Source organism: Capsicum annuum, chromosome 3, assembly GCF_002878395.1.
Source record: "Capsicum annuum cultivar UCD-10X-F1 chromosome 3, UCD10Xv1.1, whole genome shotgun sequence".
NCBI lineage: Eukaryota > Viridiplantae > Streptophyta > Magnoliopsida > Solanales > Solanaceae > Capsicum > Capsicum annuum.
In genome coordinates, this window is record NC_061113.1 from 20,801,588 (window position 1) to 20,822,880 (window position 21,293).

At 31.6% G+C, this 21,293-nt stretch overlaps 2 protein-coding genes across 3 annotated transcripts; both read left to right on the forward strand.

Moving 5' to 3' along the window:
- Positions 1 to 9,999: 9,999 nt before the first annotated feature.
- Positions 10,000 to 14,351, forward strand: LOC107852196 (VAN3-binding protein). 2 transcript variants are annotated; one of them, XM_016697253.2, is made up of 7 exons: positions 10,000 to 10,511; positions 11,364 to 11,474; positions 12,435 to 12,873; positions 13,041 to 13,256; positions 13,399 to 13,448; positions 13,646 to 13,703; positions 13,911 to 14,351. In XM_016697253.2, exons 1-7 carry the CDS (start codon positions 10,176 to 10,178, stop codon positions 14,123 to 14,125), a joined length of 1,425 nt encoding a protein of 474 aa, XP_016552739.1. In that variant the 5' UTR covers positions 10,000 to 10,175; the 3' UTR covers positions 14,126 to 14,351. The 2 variants fall into 2 exon arrangements, with proteins under 2 accessions (XP_016552739.1, XP_016552738.1); XM_016697252.2 differs by having other exon boundaries at positions 10,001 to 10,511; positions 11,361 to 11,474.
- A 6,126-nt stretch (positions 14,352 to 20,477) lies between these two features.
- On the forward strand, positions 20,478 to 21,039 carry LOC107852195. The gene is made up of 2 exons (XM_016697250.2): positions 20,478 to 20,900; positions 20,983 to 21,039. Exons 1-2 carry the CDS (start codon positions 20,478 to 20,480, stop codon positions 21,037 to 21,039), a joined length of 480 nt encoding a protein of 159 aa, XP_016552736.2.
- Positions 21,040 to 21,293: the final 254 nt, after the last annotated feature.

Genomic DNA, 21,293 nt, shown 5'->3' on the forward strand with positions numbered 1-21,293 from the left:
TTTGATCTTCTGTCTGAGGCGGATTCAGAATTTTGAGTTTATGTAGCCGTTTGGCCATGAAAATTATTTTTCTCCGGAGTTAGAGTTGGAGTTGAAGATGAAGTTGGAGTTGGAGTTGGAGTTGTGTTTGACCATGAAAATTACTTTTGAAAAATCTTTTTTAAATATGATTTTATGTCCTCAACTTTTAAAAATTATCAAAATCACTCAACTATTAATTTACATACTAACATACAACCAAATGTTGAGAAAATAATTTATATGTTTTCAATTGATAAAATAATTAATAACAAACTAATTATTATGATTGTTATTCTTCTAAAATTTAAATAAAAATATCACAAGCACGAGCTAAATAAATTTATCTAACCATAATCGATTGAATAGAGTAAATATAGTTTGATAAATATGATTGATGGATATAAATATATTTTATATATTGTTAAATTTGATGATGAAATTCTTAATTACTTTCACTTGAATTACTTATTTTATTGAATTTGGTCTTTTTAAAAATAATTACGGATGAGTTATTTCTGAATAGATTAGCGCTAATTTTTTTTTCTTTATTGATGATATTGATTTTCCTTGAATATTATTGTATCGTAAATATGGATCGTTACGTTATGTTTGATATGCGACTTTATTGACCACTTTTTAAGAATTTATTAAAATCATAATAGTCATTATATGACATATACAGAAAATTAGAATGGTAAGAAAAAATTATTAAATTTCTCACTTTTAAATAACATAATGTGCTAGGCTTTATAAATCTATAATATAGTTCATTCAAAACAAAGTTGATATATTTCCGCCATAGATTGTCATTTATTATTTTTTACTTCACGTTAGTAAATTTTGGTTAAAAGAAGAAAAAGAGATTAGAATATCTGTAACAATTAAAAAAAATATTGTACTATATAAAACAAATAATAATTTTTTTCTTAGTGGTTGATTGTAATTATAAGAGGTATTTGTGTAAAAATTTAAAGATTGAAGTTGTATGTAATAATAATGAAAGTTGAAAATGAGAGTGAAAAATTGTGAAAACGATAAAAAGTTGTTTTCACTTTTTGAAATCCAACTCCAAAATAATTTTTTGAATTTTCATGATCAAACACCATAATTTTTAGAAAAATAAAAAAGGTGAAAAAAAATCTAAAAAGAAAAAAAAAATTTATGGCCAAACGGATCATATGAATTCCCAACAAGGATGCTTATCATCAAGCGATTTGATTGAATATTTATTCTTGATAATTTGCCTTATGGATAGTCGGTTATATGGAGGACCATGGGCACAAGATTTTGACGCCTATTTTGATATTTATAGTTAGAAAATTAATTATTTTTTAACAATTTAATTGATTAACAGGTAACAAATTAAGTGAAAAAGATTGCCATCTTTTTTGGTCAAAGAAAAAGATTGCTATCTATAACTCCATGAGTAATTATTATTACTATCTAATAAGCAGCTCAAGCCGTCAATATGATTGTTTTTTTCCTACTTCATAAGTTGCTTCTTTCCTGATTTTTATTATGTGATTTTTAATTAATTATTATAAATTATTTATGTATTAAGAAAAAATATTTAGAAGCAGATAGTTTTCCGTCAATATACTTGTTTTTTCTGCCTGCTTCTAAGCTGCTTTTTCCATAATTTTCCTTATGTGATTTTTAATTAATTATTATAAATTATTTATGTATTAAAAAAATAATAATATTTAATAAAAAAGTAAAATAAATACTTATGATCCTGTCTGCTTCATTAGCTGCTTTCTTTGTGATTTTATTATATTATATCATCTCTAATTAATTATTATAAGTTATTCATGTATTAGGAAATTAATACTAATATTCAATAAAAAAGTAAAATATATATTTATAACATGTCTGCTTCAGCTGCTTCACCTAAATATTTTTGTATAGTAATTTTATTATATCACTTCTAATTAAAAATGTCTACTTTATTGTTTTAGTCGTGATTTTACTATGTCACTCTTAATTAATTATTATATCCATTTAAAATTCTTCACAGGTATTTTTTATAGTAATTTATTTATATCACTTTTAATTAGTTGTTGTCATTAAGACATGTTTGCTTCGCTTATTCAATCGTAACTTTACTATATCATCCATGATTAATTATTATGTCCATTTAAGCATTTGAAAATTATATAAAAAATATTATAAATTATAATAGTTAACAACTTAAAATATTTAAAAAGAATAATCTGTTATACATTTTTAAAAAATACGTCAAAAAATACTACAAATCACAATAATTAAAATAATTTTTTTTAAAATATTTGTTGGGTTCATGCCTGATACGGGCTATTAGTAACTAATATAAAAGAAAATTAGAATGGGGAATAAGAAAAACAAACAAAAAGAAAAGAATATTTGGAAGACAAACCTGGATGGACATGTCGTGGACTAATTGACTAGAAGAAGAAGAACTAAAACAATTTTCTAACCCTATATTTTTTTTTCTTACTTTTAAATTTGATTTGAAACATTGGACTTTGGGTAATAGTAATGTTTTATGATTCATTTCCTTTTTAGTTCACTTTGCTGCTTATGTTTTTTTATTAGAAAAAAAAAAAAAAAACGTGTGGCTTTTATCTGTTTTGAATTTCAAAAGAAGTTTGAATTAAAAGAGATTATGTGCCCAACAAGGATCGAACCTATGCACAGCTGGGTCGATAGAGCTTCAAGGGTCCCTTCATTGTCGTTGAACCGATGATCAATTTATCTATAAATTTTCAATGAAATATTTTTATAGATCAAACAAATTTTTCACTATAATTTTAGAATTCACCGTAGCAGATGTCTCAGAAACCTCCACCTACTACTCTATGCCCTCGCTTCTATCCATGCAATTAACAAAAATTTAAAATTCAATGTGATGATCTAGAAGTATCACATTAAAAATGGATAGTATCATTGATCATCATTCATCATCAAAAATGGATTATTTGATATAAAGTGAGGGGTAGGATTAGTTCATAAACATATGATTGGCCCGACACATTTATTTATTTATTCAAGTCACTTTGATTCACCCATTTAGTCCTTCTAAAAGTTTGACTGATACGTAGTTAAAGTTGAAATAAATTTTTTTGTGAAAATATTTTTAAAAACCTTTTTTATTCAGCATGTTATATATACCGATAGTAAAGAAAAAGATATTAGAAAATTAAATAAACTATAAGAAAAATAAATAAAAAGTTAAACCTTGATAAGACTCGAGCAAATCAATTAGACTATATATGATCTATTGTTTAGCTTATTTTAATTTAAATTAATTTATCATAAATACATATGTGAGCGAATAATTAATAAGTTATTTAATTATTTATTTACTCAACTTATTTGAACCTGTTCATTTGACTTCCATACACAAATGTATTCCTTTTATACTAACTTGACAGAAATTTCTTTCTTGTACAATAGGTATTGCTTTAGATCATAAATTCCTTAATTCTATAAGTAATCGAAATTTCAAAGGGACTGCAAAATAATAGTATGCTAGCTAACAAATTAAATGCAATTATTTTTGTCAGAGCAATTTAATCAGAAATGCATCTATAGAATGACAACCCACCTTATGACTAAAAAGAAAAAAAGATTGCCCACCTCGCAGAATTAATTAATTAGTGAATATTATTGTTATTGTTAGCTTAGATATTTGTAATATTCTCCTCCTAATATTACTGCATCTTCTTTTGAAAATGACAAGAATGGAAAAACAACAAAAACAAAAATAGTTCTTTATATTTGGAGGTAATTTTCGAATAAGTAGATTTATATTTTTGAATAATTTAATCTTTTAAAGCTGTCCAAAGTAAATATTTATCATCCTGAAGTTGAATTTTCATTCATCATTAATCTCTTACTTTCCTCCTTCAAGGTGACATTGACTAACATTTAAAGAGACTTTCCTATTAAGTATTATTTGTGGTTAAATTGACATTGACTTGCATTTAAAAAGACTTACTTCTTGTTTTTGGTTAAATTACATAAACCTAACAATCAAAATTTATTCAATATATAATGGAGATGAAAACATATCAATTTTAACAAAATGAAAAGATTAAAAGTTATCTAACAAAATGAAAAGATTAAAAGTTATCTAAAACTTTTCAAGAGTAAATTTAACCAACTATTTGAATCTACACAAACATAAGTAACATTTTGTCCATTTTTACCATGGGAACCGTGTATCTCAGAAAAGTCAATCTATATAACTTCGTAGCAAATATTAATATCCATATTATATTATAAAAATAATAAAGTAGAAATTCCATCATTCATTTTACTTGTTTGTGTAGTGCATTCGTTTTTGTGTTGGAAATGGATGGATTGGCATGACACATTCAAGATGAAGGGTCTTGGTGTATGTTATTTACAAATGATATATTATTGATTGACGAGCTACGTAATAAAGTTAATGTTTAGGTTGAAGATAAATTCTAGAGGTTAAAGAGTTCAGGTTGACTAGGATTAACAAGTATTTGGAGTTCAAATTCAGTAAGTAATTGAATGAGGCAAGCGTGAAAGTGAGGCTTGATACACATGCCATCCTCAAGAGAGTAAAAGTTCAAATATCTTGGGTCTATAATCTAGAAAAAGTAGGAACATCGACGATGATATCACACATCATATTAATGCGGCATGGATGAAATGGAGGTTCGCCTCTGGAGTCTTATGTTATAAAACATACCACCAAAACTTAAAAGTATGTTTGATAACATAATCAATTCGAATTCATATGGGACGGTTCAAAAAGAAGTCATTCATCTTATAAAGAGATTGTTAGAGTTAGAGTAGTATAGGAATAAGAAGACATACTTACGCTTAGTATTCATCGACCTAAAAATGACTTACTATAGTGTTTCTAAGGAGATTCTAAAGAGATGCTTGTAAACTAAAGGTATTTTTGTGACTTACATCAATTATGAACATGTATGATGAAGTAAAGAACCGAATAAACACAATAGGTGCCTTAAAACATTTCTCCATCGTGACGAGTTTACACTAGGAATCAACCCTTAGCGTGATTCTTTTAGTTATAATATCGGATGAATTGACACGGCCTATTCCAAGGAAGTTGTCATAGTGCATACATAGTAATAGACTCTAGACTCTAAATGTCTCATGTATTTTAAGTGCAAGTTCAATGATGCTGAGTTTGCAGTTAAGGAGGGACTGGAAATGAAGATTGACTACTCAAAAAAAGAAAGTTTCAAGTATTTAGGGTCTATAATTCAAAAAATGAAAGATTAGTGATAATTTCACTAATCATAATGAAGCAATGTAGGTAAAATAAACCTAGGATCGTGTATGGGGCATTGTGATAAGAATAAGTTACAAATGGATAAAAAGATCTATATTATCATATGAGGTAGAGTGTTGGTCTATCAAGAATGCACATGATCAAAAGATAAAAATAGTGAAGAAGATAATGCTCATAGGGATGTGTGAATAAACTAGGAAACATAGAATTATGAAGAAAGTTGCATATGAAAACTTGGAAGTGACCCCAGTAGCAAATAAGATGAGGGAAGTCTCTCTGAGGTCGTTCGACTATGTGACGAGTAGGTGTATGGAGGCACCGGTAAAGAGATATGGGAGTTTGAATATAAGTGATTTTAGGAAAGACAGAGGTATGCCTAAGAAGAACTGGGAAAGGAGACCCCCCCCCCCCCCCCCCCCCCCCCCCCCCACCCCCGCAAATATAGTACTTTTATGTGATCGAGGTAAGGAATAGTCTCCTCTTTTACTTAATTACTAATTTTATCTTGTAACTAATCACTTATTATTCTTCATTTTAAAACTATCTAGTATTTTTTCCATCATTTTTATTATATATCTCGCTAATTTGCGATTATTACTCCTCTAATTACACTTCTTTTGAATCTAAAATCATATTAAAAATAACCTTAATCTATACCTCACAACAACAAGAGCAAAGTTTGTTTATATTTAACCTTCCTTAAAAATTAATTTTAAGATTACAATATATATGTTTACTATCATTTTATTTTTTTTTGGAAAAGATGTGCATTAAGAGAGCAGCAAACAGAGTTCCTAAGCCTAGCCCGCCTCGATTACAAAAACCACTGGGCAGTGACCGTCTGAGTCTACTTGCGTAGGAACATTCCTACTATAGCAAGTACCTACACTATCCGCCCAAACATTCTGGGCTACAAAGGGGAAGGGGGGTATTAAAAAATTGATAAGTTTCATACTGTTCCTGCCTGAGTTCTGCTTCTCCAAAGCATCTGATGTCCTATTCTGCTCCCTGTAGCTATGATGAATGGATGGACCTTTCAATCTTCTTATCACAGATCTGCAGTCACCAAGAATCGAGTTATAACAAATTACCTTGTTTCAACATTTGAATGATCATAAGAGAATCAATGCAAATCTCAATTGGATAAAGATGGTGCTCCAGGACACTAGTAAGGCCCTTATGTAAAACCAACAGTTCCATAAGGGTATTACTAGTGTGACTGAAACTCTGAAAGAGTGATGCAGATACTACCAAGTGTTTTCCCAGTGAGAGAAGGGAAATATTGGAAGGTGATAGTGAGGTTACCCCTGTAGTGGGGATGAGATCTTCCCAAAGGGATGTAGCATAGCTGCAGCTAAAGAATATATGAGGGTTGTCTTCAGAAAAATAGTTACACTTCATAAGAGATGGGTTGATGTCAATGCTTCTATGAGCTAGATATCTTTAGTAGGTGGGCTATTATGAAGCATTAACTACAGAAAGAATTTAAGCTTATTAGGAATATAGGTTTTCCAGATCCAATTTCAAGAAGTAGTTGGGAATCAAAATTAAAAGTCACCTTGCAGCTAAAGGAGGAGGCAATTTGCAGGAGAAAGAGCATTTGCCATTTAAAATCCAAAAAGAAGAATCAACTTTGATTCTGGAATTAGGAAAAAGGGTATGTAGGATGGTATGCTTGATCTCTAGGGGAATTTCAAAAGGAAGAAAGTCTAGTTTCCATACTCTATTATGCCTTATATAGGATGGCCTGAAGAAAGGGCAGGGATTAGGAAGAGGGCCTTGAATTATTTGGCTAGGAGGGGAGATTTAGGAACCCATCTGTTCCTCCAAGCATCTACTTTATTGCCATTATGAACTATCCATCGAATAACATCCTTACAGATAGTCCAGCTTCTGTGGATCTTCCTTCAGGTTTTAGAGGATGGGGGGCTTAGGTTGCCAGTGTTGTTGTTGTATTTACTAGTAAGGACTCTGGCTCAGAGGGGAAGAGGGATTAGTATGCATTATTCAAGCCAGGCTACAAAGGATAGTGTCATTCTTAACTCTAACTTTTGGCATACCTAACTCCCTTCTTTCTTGGACTTAGTAATGGTATCCCAATTTACCATATGTATTTTCCTTCTAAAATCAGTGGCCTAAAGAAAGTTCCTTTGGGTCTTATCAATCAGTTTATGATTTCTACTAGGAAGGAGGGTGTATTGCATCACATGAATGAGCATGCTACTCAAGGAGGCCTTAGACAGGCTAGATATGCCAGCCATGTTTAGAAACTTAGTCTTCCAACTAGCTAATTTACTATTTATATTAGCTAAGATGAACTGAAAGTCACTAACCTTAGGGGTGTACTGAAATGTAGAAAAACCCAGGTATTTCCCAAAGTTATTGCTAAGGTTAATGCCTATTAAGATCAATATCCTCATGGAAAGATCGATTGACCAGATTCCTGAAATTACCATGATTACACCACATAGACTCGACTCTGAAGGGTTTACTGGGGCTTTGGTGGAGTTTGGTAAAATGAAGGAGCAAGGGAGAATCATCAGAATGAGTCCTAGAAAGATAAAAAACTGAAGCCTCAAGGAAAGTATGGATCCAGTGACCTTTAGCAAGAAACCTATCCAATCTCTCAAGGATCAGGCTATGCCTATTTCTATACCTCGTGTTATACCAAGTGTATTTACTACCCTTATACCCTAAATCCATGAGACTATAATGATCTATACAATCCTAGAAAAGAGAAATTCTAGAGAGATTCAGCCAGTTGCCCCCAAATTTCTCAGTATCTCCAAGGAGCTCATTAAAATTCCCTCTCGTAAGCCAGCTAGTACAACCCAAAGAAACAAAAGTATCAGAAAAGGACTTAAGCTGGTTCTAAATGAGCCTTCTCATGTTAAAATCAGTACTTACGTAAACAATACTAAAAATCCAAACAAAGGGAGGGTGCTAACCTTGACAGTCACATGGGTGTCCTGAAGAGTAATGGAAGTCTCATTGATGGAGAGGGAGTCATCTTTCCACATAAGAATTATACCACTAGAATTACTTATAACACTAGACTGAGGGTGGCAAAAAAAACCCAGCTTCTCCATGAGACTATGATGGGTCTGATATTCTGGTTTCTAACAGGGCCAAGATGTAGGTTGATGAATACTAATCAAAGACTTACAATATTTCCTAAATTCGGCAGTGTTTGCTTCTCCCTGCCCCAATATTTCATACTATACAATTCTGCATCATTTGGTTGGGGATGGGGAGTGTTTCTCATCACAGCCTTGTTTTTCTTTATTAGATTGGATGAGCCTGTTATTTCTCGATTCTTCCTCTTTTTGGAGAGTGGGGTTAGCTTAGCTATGAAGTGTTCCCATAGAGTAAGGCTTACAAGATTTAGCATGATAGCTAACTTTGTCAGCTCCTGACATAAGAGGACAATAACCATATCGTGGATAAGATTTGTAAACTCTAGGCTTGCAGATTTACCAGGGTGAGCATATCTGTTTTGGGAATTCTTATTTGAGCAAGTATGCTCTCCATTTTTCGATTGCTCTCCCTCAATGATTTCAGAGTCTTGTCTCTTTCTAATATTTCCTGATAGAGAGGGGTAGGTTGAGAGACTCAGACTGGTGGTAAGCTCACTAGGATCTGGTTTCCTCTATAAAGATTCACAAAAAGTGGTCCCTAAGCTAGAATAGCAGGATTGATATAATTAGTCCAAAGTTCAACTGTGAGATAATTTTCTAATTGTGTACAAATTAGTGACATTTACATAAAATTTAGCTATATTAACCTTTTCTAAAGCCCTTTTCATTTTCATCACATCAAAGCTTCAAATTGGAAAAAAAAATCATTCAAATTTGTCTAGCTTCATACAATACATATATTACGTACTTCCTCAGTCCAACAATACTATATAATAAGTATAATTTTATTATACCATCTTTTAAAAATAATAAATTTAATATTTTTAAAAATATATTAAATAATAAATAATATTTAACAGCAAGATTATAATAGATATAAATGAGTAAGTTAACCATTGACTTTCTGAACAAGTATTGTCACATATATTAAATTCTTATTTTATCAATCTCATTTTAGTATAAATTAGGCAAAACACTAAATAAGTAATCAAATATTCTCTTCGTTTCATAATAAATGAATTGTTAAATTTTGACATACATATTAAGGAAAAAATTTTAAAGAAATAAATTAACACAACTTTTTATTTTTACCCCAAAAAAAGGAAAAACTGACCTTGTAATTCATTTCAAAAGTTTATTGGTTGTTAAAACGTAAGGACAAATTTGGAAAAAGATTTAATGATTCACTTATTTTGAAACACCAATAAATATCCCAATAATTCACTTATTCCGGAGGGAGTAATAAGTAGGTGATTGGCCATGAATTTTTTTTTAATGAAAAAAATAAAAACAGTAGTGTTTGATCATTATTTTATTTTAGTAAAAATTATTTTAGTGAAAACAAGTTTGTTTTTACTTTTATTTTTCTAATAAAATTTCAAAAACAACTACTCTAACATATACTCTATGACTAAATACAACACTAATTTTAATTTTAACAAACCAACTTCAACTCTCAAAAAAATATTATATGATCAAACGGATCTAAGTAGAGTATAAATCTCAAGATTACAATAATCTCAATTAATATATATACCCAAATCCTAAAATGGAGTAAAATATATCACTGACAATTCATCTACACTTTTTGTCTCTCTCTCACACACACATAGTGTCACTGTTCCACCTTCACTTTCTCATTCCTTTGATCTATAAAGCATCAAAAACTCTCCCACTCCCAACACAAACAACACCAACTACTCCCTCTCCCCACTTCCTTTCCATTTTCACTGTTAAAAATGGAGCAAGTACAGCCAATGTACAGGCCAAGACCACCAGAAACACCAAAAGAACCCATGGAATTTCTTTCACGTTCTTGGAGTTTATCTGCTTTTGAAGTGTCTAAAGCTTTAACTCCTTCACAAGTTGTTTTACCGAAATCTGTTTTTATTACCGGTGCTCCTAGTGGTAGTGGTAGTTGTAATGGTAGTGGCACTATACACGAAGAGGAAGAAGAAGATGTTGTTGGTGTTGAGTTAGATGAATCTTCTGCTGCCATTGTTTCTGGAAACCCTTTTTCATTTGCTTCTTCAGAAACTTCTCAACTTATTATGGAACGCATTATGTCTGTTTCTGTAAGTATCCTTGTTTTGACAATAATTAGTCAACTTATGCCCTTTTTGTTTGTTTATATCTGTTTTTTAAGTTAAACCCAATTTTTATTTTTGGAGTTTTACGGTGGGTTTTCTTTATTTTGAGTGGAGGATCGAAAATACACCTAAAAGTATTTTAATTTTTTGAGTTTCGTAACTGAGTTATCACTGTATTTATCAAAACAAAACTAAATCATTAGTTCACTTTTTTCTATCTGAAAATTTTGGTATAAAACTCACACAAATGATTACTAGGTGTGTAACGCTAAATATTTATTGAATAGTTCTAAGTAAGAAACTCATAAATTTCATACTAGTTTAGATATGAAACTTCAGTTAAATTGGAATATTTAAGTGTTTTTTTTTATCTTTTTACTTTTTTTTTTTTGGATTTATGGGAAAACCAAAGAGTTTTCTGATAGGAGCTGAGTTAAGGGGACATTTATGGTGACACAACTGTTGCTTTATGATTTCTTGAAAACATCAAAAACAAGTGTGTATTCAATTTTTATATGCTTTTGCAGAGCTACTACTGTTTTTACTCTCTCTGGGTTTTTCTTTCATTATTTAATTAATCAAAATCCACTACCTAAAACAAGTGTACTATAGTTATTTCTTTTCTCCTCTTTCTGGGCTGCTATACAAAAATTCTTCAATGATCTCCCTTTTCTTTATTTTTTTAGTATCTATTACTTTATTGGTATATCCAAAACAACCTTTTTTTTTTTTTTGAGCTAGAGGTGGATAAAGATAAAGGTCTACGTACACTCTACCGGCCATGTTGTTGTTTATTATTTTATTGATTGATTTTGTGTATTGTGTGGTGTACAGCAGGATGTTTCACCACGCACATCTGGGCGCCTATCACACAGTAGTGGACCTTTAAATGGTGGCTCTCTTACAGACAGTCCTCCAGTTTCTCCTTCTGAAATGGATGATTCTAAGGTTTTTGTTCTATGTCTTCTCTCTTTCTACTAATGTTGTTTGTAACATGTTGTACTTAACATATGGCCCAAATGGTTCTTTTTTTTAATTTTTTTTGGGTGTTGAGTTTTTTTTCCTTTCTTTTTTGCCTGATACAAAGCACAAGTTCTGATATAGCTGAGTGAAGCTCAGTCTTATGAGAGACAATATATCAGCTTTCTCTTTATCCAATACCCCCCACCCTCCCTCACCAACCCCCACTTGCAGCTCATGCCTAAGGTAGTACCGAAATGATGCTTTTCTTTGCTGTGTGTACAAATCAAAAGTCTTGAATCACTTGTTTAGTAAGATTTCACTTTTCTTCTTTGGTTTTTAAATTCAAGAATTGTGGGAAATTTAACTTTTTTGGCTTTTTATGACAGTAGTTGTTTAGTTGGTATGTTGGGAGAGGTAAAATTTTTAACTGGGATGAAAAATTCTCTGTACATGATTGGCTTTAAGATGATAAGTAGTGGGCAAAGCGGGATAGTGTATTCACTGTGATCTCTTCTGTATAGTACAGAAAAAAGATATTGATACCCCTTTAGTTTTGTGTGTTAGTACTGAGTGTGTAAATTACCAATTTGTCCTTTGCTTTGGATGTCAATATTGGGTAAAATCAGAATTTTGATTCTTGTTGGGGGTTATGGTGGTGGTGGGGGGTGTTGGTGGTGGTGTAGAGGCACTTATTTGATAGCCAAGAAAAAAATGGTCCAATTTTCTTGTGGGGGTATTAATCAATTTTGAGATTTAATGCTGTCACAAGGTGGTTTGGTTCATTAATTTTTGCTTTTAGGTACCTTTCAAGAACGTAGGTAATTTATATTGGCTCTATCTTTTGCTGAAATAGTGTGGTGACACCATTTTGATTTGTTTTGGAGACTTTGTATAACTGATTTTACTGTTTCAATGGATGCTGACATATAGTTTTGTCATCTTCAGTACAGTCGTCTGAACAACGTACCAGTTAATAATCAGTACAGGAGCAGTGCTGCTGCTACTAGCTCGGCTGTTACTGGTGGGGGTGGTGGAGGCGGGAAAACGGTGGGTAGGTGGTTGAAGGATAGGAGGGAGAAGAAGAAAGAGGAGATGAGGGCACATAATGCACAGCTTCATGCTGCTGTGTCGGTTGCAGGAGTTGCTGCTGCAGTTGCTGCTATTGCTGCAGCCACTGCAGCCTCATCTGGTAGCGGAAAGGACGAGCAGATGGCAAAAACTGATATGGCTGTGGCTTCTGCTGCAACCTTGGTAGCAGCACAGTGTGTTGAAGCTGCTGAGGCTATGGGAGCTGAACGCGAGCACCTTGCATCGGTTGTTAGTTCTGCTGTGAATGTCCGATCAGCAGGGGATATTATGACATTAACTGCAGCTGCAGCTACTGGTACACTTCTGAATTGCTCAATTATGTCAAAAGTTGCCTCTAATTTGGTATGGTATAGGGAACTTAATAATATTCTGCTGTTAGTATGGTATTTAAGTCTGGTAGGTGATGGATTTGATTTGAGTTATATATGTATATTCTTTAATTTATGCGGTATTGTTTTGTAGCTCTCCGTGGTGCGGCTACATTAAAGGCTAGAACATTGAAGGAAGTATGGAACATAGCAGCTGTAATTCCTGTTGATAAAGGGATGGGAAGTGGCAATGGTGGTGGTAGCAATGGTAGTTCTAGCGGTGAGCTAATTCCCGAAGAGAATTTTCTTGGAATTTGCAGTAGAGAATTGCTTGCAAGAGGTGGTGAGCTCCTAAAGCGTACTCGCAAAGGTACATAATTAAGATCCTGATTATTCAAAATTATAATCTGTAAGCCATGAATTATTCACAGTACTATATTATGGTTTTCTTGAAGATATTTTTTTTTTCTTTTTCACGTTTTTAATAGTTCTTTGTCTAATACTTAATGCAGGTGACCTTCACTGGAAGATAGTGTCTGTGTATATTAATAGGACTGGTCAGGTAGGCTTACTTTTTCAATAATTGCATAATCAATAGTCTTAAGTTCAAATAGTATTCTTTGGGACTATGATTCTATGATCATAGTAGAAACTTCTTGGTGAAATTGATGATGAAAAGTTAAAGTTAGTGTATAATCGAAACAAAAGAATCTACTTTCTTACTGCAGATTTTTAACTTGGAGGTTTCTTTTGTTGCAGGTGATGCTGAAAATGAAGAGTAGGCATGTTGCTGGGACCATCACAAAAAAGAAAAAGAGTAAGTTTTTGCTTAGCTTTTTGTCTCTCTTCCTCTCAATAATGATGTGAACACAATTGGATTGTTGGTCTTTCTTTTGTATTTTTGGGGATTTGAGAAAGCAAGAATTTCACAACTTTGATCTGATAAAAAAGATAAAGTTGTCATCTTTATTAGTAGAGTAGTGTTCTTTAGCCTTTCTTTTTCCAACTTGTTTTTTTTTTGTAGATGTGGTGCTTGAAGTCATGAAGGATATTCCGGCCTGGCCGGGGCGCCACTTGCTTCCGGGCAGTGACAACTTCCGGTACTTCGCGTTGAAGACTGTTCTACGAGGGGTCGTTGAGTTCGAATGCAGAGATCAGAGGGAGTATGATCTATGGACTCAAGGTGTTTCAAGGTTGCTAAGTATTGCTGCAGAAAAAAATAGTAGACATAGACTTTGATGGTATATTTTTTTTAGTACAATGGGGTGGTAGAAACTTGCATAATGAGTAAAGTTTGATGTAGGGGATTATGTCTTTGCCCCTTTTGATGGTATTTTTGACTAACCAAGTGGCTATGATATTGGTGGGGTGTTCTTTGGATTTTTTTACTTGTGGAAGTATTTCTATTGTAAAAAATGAAATTAAAGTACTATAAGCTATATCCAAATGGGTCCTACTTATGTCATTTTAGGCTTTTGTTATAGTTTTTGTTGTTTCATTTGTTAAGGATAAAGTAAAGTGAACCCAAGCAAAGTTAGAAAACCATGTGATCCATGTCCTTTATTCTTTTATTTTGTGGGGAAAAGGAAAGTGGTATCTTGGACTGAGGCACAGTCAAAGTGAGAAGATCCAATTTTTGAGTATAATATATACTAATATAGTGGGAGATAAAGACATATCTATGATTATATGGCACTTAATCAAATATTTGGACAAGCTTTTATACCTTTGTTTGTAAGTGAAGCTCTTATCAAGGTTTCTTTTTAGATACATGTACACTTTGATTTTGTCTTTGATCTATGCTAATTTCTTTTGTTTCCATTTGTTTCTTTTGTTTCCATTTGAAGGCCCAACTTTAGTAGCAATAATATATCTTACTCTTTTTTTTATCCCATTTCGTCGTATAAATTAGGTATGTGCATCGGTCGGTTCGGTTTGATTTTAAATATTATTAATTTGTATTATCAATTTTTAGTTTTTAAATATACTAAACTAATAACCAAACCAATAAAATATTTCTTATTGACTTTTAGTCCTTTAAGGGTTCGATTTTTGGTTTAATTAATAAGAAAATACTCATAAAATAAAGGATAAATTACACAAATTCCATACTTAAGAGACTATATTACCCAATGTCACTTACTTAATAAAAATTTACATAAAGTTTAGATTTTCAACTTTACTTTGATACATATTAACAAAACTCCACATCCTATTTTTACATCACTAACTCATTCAAGCTATTTTTTTTCAAAGATTTCCTTTGTTAAAATCTCTCCCTAATTATCATCAATTAAATCATCTTCCTTCCAGATTTTTTTCTCCTCCTTTTAACGCATGCAACTATTTTTTTTTTCCAAAATTTCCTCTCCTAAAATCTCTCCCAATTTTGTTTTTAAAAATCGATTGATACATATATAAATTTATTTAGTTATTCATTCATGTTTATTCTTTCAATGATGATTCATATGAATGATAAATATGATATCATTATATGAGTATTATGGTGATTCATACGATAGATACAATTTGTATGATTTTAATGAGTGATACATATGATATTAAAGGGTGATACATATGGTATTATGGTGATTCATACGGTAGATACAATTTTATTCCAATTATTGGGTAATTCATATGATATGAACAGGTGATACATATATGGGTATTATGGTGATTTATAAGATGAATACAGTTTGTATGATTTTAATGGGTGATACATATGATATTAATGGGTGATACATCTGGTATTATGGTGATTCATATGGTAGATACAATTATTTATTTCAATTATTGGGTGATTCATATGATATTAATAGGTGATACATATGGTATTATGGTGATTCATATGGTAGATACAGTTATTTATTCCAATTATTGGGTGATTTATATGTTATTAATGAATGATACATTTTGTTCACGGTATCTAAAAACGGAGTAGTTATTTCCATCACCGGAGCTCACTATTCCGGTGAACCAACGCTGGTCCACCATTTCAAATGTATCACTTTCTTATATGTATCACTGTGAAATATATGTATCACCATTTCAAAAAATCGGGATAAAATGTAATTAACAAAATAATCGGAATTTTATGTGATATTAATTAAAGATTCATAAATTTATGTAAGTTACCCTAAAATAAAAATAGCAGCAACTAACATAAAAAAAAATTAATCGTAGTTGCAGCCAAAAATCTTACATGATGTATTTTAATTTACAAGAATCTTCAAATTTGAACTAAATGTTAGGAGAAATTAATAGTTTGTATAATTGAAATAATATGTTTGTTAATTTGTAGAAATTAAAGAGAAATTAAGAGAAATATATAATAAGTTTTTTATATATATATATATATAAAATCTATAATATATCTATATCTTTAATCTATATCTATAATCTATAATATATTAAAAGTGTGAATACCCTTATAAAAGTGATTTGAACTTTTTACCCTTCATTAAAAGTCTCCGCTTTAGACAAAATCGTATTTTCACTATTTTTCATTCAATTATTATTTAATTATATTTATATTATTAACTAAACTTCTAAAATATATAAAAATAAATATATTTGAATTAAGAACTCCTAAAATATATGGAAAGAGTTTCTTTTACATCTCTGTTTGTTGAAGGTAACTTTTGAAAACTTCCCATACTTATACAAATGCACCTTTTATTTTCAATCTAAAAATAAAATTTTAAAATACTATGGTTTGGTAAAATATTTATTTTAAGCATTCAATTTAAAACTATATCTGTATAAAAGGAAAAAGAAATACGAAAGTTTTTTCATTCAATTCAATTATTATTTAATTATATTTATAATATTAACTAAACTCCTAAAATATATAAACAAGAAATATATTTGAATTAAGGACTCCTAAAATATATGGAAAGAGTTTTTTTTACATCTTTGTTTATTGAAGGTAACTTTTGAAAACTTTCCATACGTATACAAATCCACCTTTTATTTTGAATCTAAAAATAAAATTTTAAAATAATATAATTTGGTAAAATATTGATTTTAATCAATTCAATTTAAAAGTATATCTGTATAAAAGGAAAAAGAAGTATGAAAGTTTTTTCGTTAGATTATTATTTGATTATAATAGATATAAAACTAAAAAAGATTTTCGATCTTTAATCTATAATCTATATCTATAATTATAATCTATATCTATAATATATTAAAAGTGCGAAAACCCTTATAAAAGTGATTTGAACTTTTTGCCCTTCATTAAAAGACTGTTCTTTAGACAAACCTGTCTTTTCACTATTTTTTAAAATTTATTATTTAATTATTTTTATTATATTAACTAGACTCCTAGAATATATGAGACTCCTAAAATATATGGAAGAAAAATTAATTAATATTTCCTTTTGTACTGATTAATTAAAAAAACACTTCTAAAATAGAATTTTATTAAGGAATTACTTCTATGAATATAAAGTAGGTTAATAATTGGGATAATACCCACGAAAATACCTGAACTTTAACCAAATTTTCAGTGTAGCATACTGAACTTTGCGGTGTCCTATTACCCCCCTAGACTTTTTTTTTTAATGGCATATATAGGCCAACTTTTACACTTACTCAGTCAATCCAATAGTGGTGGATACACGCGCCCCTTTAAATAATAATTATCCCATTTAATTTTTGTTTTAACTCGTACTTATCCACAAATATAATAAAAGTTAAATAATTAATAAACAAAAAGGGACCTTTCCTCGTCTCTATACTCAACAAACACCTCACCTTTTCAATCATCTCTTTCACTCTTAATCCTCATTTCTCACTTTGACTATTTTTTTTTAAAAATTGCTTGCAAGATCAACGTTAACAACTATTCGGGTGTTCCTCGAGGTGTGATTTCGTATCGGGAGCTGTGAGAGTGTTGATGTTGAACAAGTCTTGAAGGTTAGCGTTGCTAAACTTAAATAAAAATTGAAACTTTATGACAATTTCTTTAGGGTTATTGTTCAACAAGTTTGTAGTTTCATAATTTGTCAAATTTAGGGTTTTTTGCTATTCTAAATCATTCTTCTTTTTATTAATAAGTTAGGGCTTTTTTGTAATCTAAATTGACTCTTCCTGTGTGACTAATTACTGCATGTTTGAATAATCAATTTTTCCTTAATTGTAACTCATTGTGAATGTGACTAAATTTCAGGAATGGGGGATTTTACATATATAACCCTGAGATATTTTCATGGAAGTGTTTTGAATAGTAAAAGTAAAAAACCAGAATATGAGGGTGGTGAAGTCACAAACATTTTTGATGTAGATGTGGATAAATTATCTTATTTTGAGCTAACTGGCTTTTTAAAAGAGTTAGGGTATGCTACAACAAGGTGCACGTTTTATCTAAGGCCACCTAAAAAGGACTTTCTGTTATCTTTTCAATGTGATGAGGATATTTTTAAACTTTCACAATCCTTTAAAAATGGGGATATTTGAGGTGTACGTTTGTCACATGGTTGATCAACTTGATCAAGTTGATGGTCCCATTGGTTTGCTGGAATACACTACTAACAATGAGAAATCTTTTGTTGCATTTAATAAAGAAGGAGACAAGGGGGTCCATGAAGGGGATAGAGTTGTTGAAAAAGGGGTTGAGGGTGATCATTTTAATGAAGCACCAACTACTGCTGCATATGTTGAGCTTGAAAATAACGTTGTACCTGGTAAGGCCTCATCTGCTGGTGTTGTTACAACTGGTGGTGAGGCTGCAACTGGTGGTGAAGCTGCACCTACTACTGAGGCTGCACCTGGTTAGGCCTCATTGTTGGTATTGTTGCAGCTAGTGGTGAAGCTGCAGCTACTTCTGAGGCTGCAAATACTGATGCTTCTGACCTCTCAAATGAAAACAGCTAAGATTCAGACCATGAATATCTATTTATTGAAGATGATGCTGAATTTGAAAGTGATGTGTATAAGGAGGACATAAAATTGAGGGCTGAAAGGACGAAATACTAGAGAAGTAAGAGAAGAGAAAAAAACCTAGTGACCCTACAGAAGTTCCTATTGGTGAAGTTGGTCCAGATCTGGGATTTGAAGAGACAAAAATTGCTGATAAAAGTTTAAAAGGTAAAGTTGCTGGGGATGAGCCTGCGTATTGTAGTTTTGATGACTATATTGTGGACTCTGATTTTGAAGATGGGTTAGGAAGGACAGATAGTAGAAAGGTAGTGTATGATGATTCTGCAAAATAGGTTGTGTGGCAATTGGGCATGGTTTTTGAGGATGTGAATGAGTTTAGAGATGCTGTTACAAAATATGCACTTCAAAGAGGTGTTAAGTTAGAGAAGTATATTAATGAGTCTAAAAAGGTTAGGGTTAGATGAAGGGAAAGGTGTCCTTGGCTGTTATATGCAAGTATTAACAAATCTACCAATGATTTTCAAATTAAAACCTACAATCCTAAGCATAGGTGTATCAAAACCACTAAAAATTTCATGTGTAATGCAAAATTCCTGCACAAGCATTTCAAAGATTGAATCAGTGAACAGCCAAACATGAGAATATTTCAGTTCCAGCAGTTGATTAGAAAAGAATTGGGTATACATATTGGAAAGACTACTGCCAGGCGAGCTAGAGGTAAAATACAACAAGATTTAATGGGTAATCATGTGAAAGAGTTTGGAAGAATATTTGACTATAGGGATGAAATGTTGAGGTCCAATCCGGGTTCCACTTATGTTGTGAAAGTTGATGATTCTGATGATAGTAGTAAACTTGTTTTTCAAAGTTTCTACATTTGATTTGATGCATACAAAAAAGCTTTTTTGGATGGTTGTAGAAGATGTATTAGTTTAGATGGATATTTCCTAAAGGGAGTAGCCAAAGGAAAGTTGTTGGTTGCTGTGGCTAAAAGTGGCAATAATCAAATGTTGCCTATTGCTTGGGCTATAGTACAGTATGAGAATAAGAACACTTGGACATGATTTGTGAAATTGTTGATAGAGGATTTGGGATTAACAGATGGCAGAGATTACACAATTATTTCAGATATGCAAAAAGTATTCTTTTTTCTTCATTTAGTTATGTTTAATGAATCTTATGTGTAGTTATGAATATGTAATTTGTTATGATCTAATTTTTAGGGTCTTAGAGAAACATTGATGGATCTTTTACCAGAGGTGGAGCATAGGATGTGTGCAAGACACATCCTTGCCAATTGGGGAAAAATGGAGAGGTCATCAAAGAAGGAGCCAGTTCTGGAAATGTGCAAGAAGTACCTTTGAAGCTGAAATGACGAAAAATCTGAACCAATTGGCCATGATAGGTGGTGAAGTATTGTTCCAGATTTACTTCATTACAAGGTACAAAATTGGTGTAAAATGTACTTTAGAAATGACATCAAGTGTGATAGCATAGATAATAACATGGCTGAAAGCTTTAATGCTTGGATTTTAGGAACAAGGCATAAAACAATTATTACTATGCTAGAAGAGATAAGGGTGAAGGTAATGACTAGACTAGGTGAATTCACAAAGTTTCCAAAAACATGGGTGACTGAAATATCTCCAATGGGTTTGAGAGTGTTAGAAAAAAACACTAAGAAGTCAATGACATAATATTAACTTCAATGGAGAGAGGTTTTAAAATATCAGATGGACCATATATACATAGTGTGGATTTGAGGGATAACACATGCAACTGCAAATCTTGGATGCTCAAGGGAATACCATGTCCACATGGGATTGCAGCCATACTCTACAAGAAATTGGACCCAATTGATTTTGTTGATAACTGTTACAGTAAGGCGACTTATCTCAAGACTTACTGTCACTACATTCAACTAGTAACCAACATGAACATGTGGCCAAAGTCAACAAATTCTAATGTGGAGCCTCCAGTTATTGTTCCTATGCCTGGCAGGCCAAAGAAGAGAAGGAATAAACAGTTTTATGAGACCAAAAAGTGTGGAAAAATGTCAAGAAAAGGGATTTACATGACTTGTAGCATCTTTCATGGACAAAATCACAACAAAAGAGGTTGTCCTTTCAAGGTGTGTAACTTTAAATGACTTGTATTATTTATTTGTAACTTAATTATTTTTGAATATGTGGCTGCTTCAACTATTTTTGTAGAATTCTGTTAGATCAAGTATTCTTAATGTTGGACCAAGTGATGTACCAAGTACTTGAAGATCTAGGAGGATGTCAAGAAACACTCCTCCTCCTACTACTACTGATTCACCTCCTAGACCTAGGGAAAGGCCAAGAAAAATAAGTAATAATCCTGATGCACCTCCTAAACTTAGGGGAAGGCCTAGAAAGACAACACCTGTTGCACCATCTGGACAAGCTATACCAGATGCAAATATTGAACATGTTGCGGCAGCTATAAGAGGAAGGGAAAGAGGTGTTGAACATGTTGTAGCAACTGCAAGAGAAAAGGT

Bases quoted from the DNA above. Each gene is read 5' to 3' on its own strand.
- LOC107852196 (XM_016697252.2), top strand. From the start codon at position 10,176: ATGGAGCAAGTACAGCCAATGTACAGGCCAAGACCACCAGAAACACCA. The intron at 10,512-11,360 runs GTAAGTATCCTT...TGTGGTGTACAG, and splicing joins AACGCATTATGTCTGTTTCT to CAGGATGTTTCACCACGCAC. The intron at 13,449-13,645 runs GTAGGCTTACTT...CTTTTGTTGCAG, and splicing joins ATATTAATAGGACTGGTCAG to GTGATGCTGAAAATGAAGAG.
- LOC107852195 (XM_016697250.2), top strand. From the start codon at position 20,478: ATGGAGAGAGGTTTTAAAATATCAGATGGACCATATATACATAGTGTG. The intron at 20,901-20,982 runs GTGTGTAACTTT...CTATTTTTGTAG, and splicing joins AAAGAGGTTGTCCTTTCAAG to AATTCTGTTAGATCAAGTAT.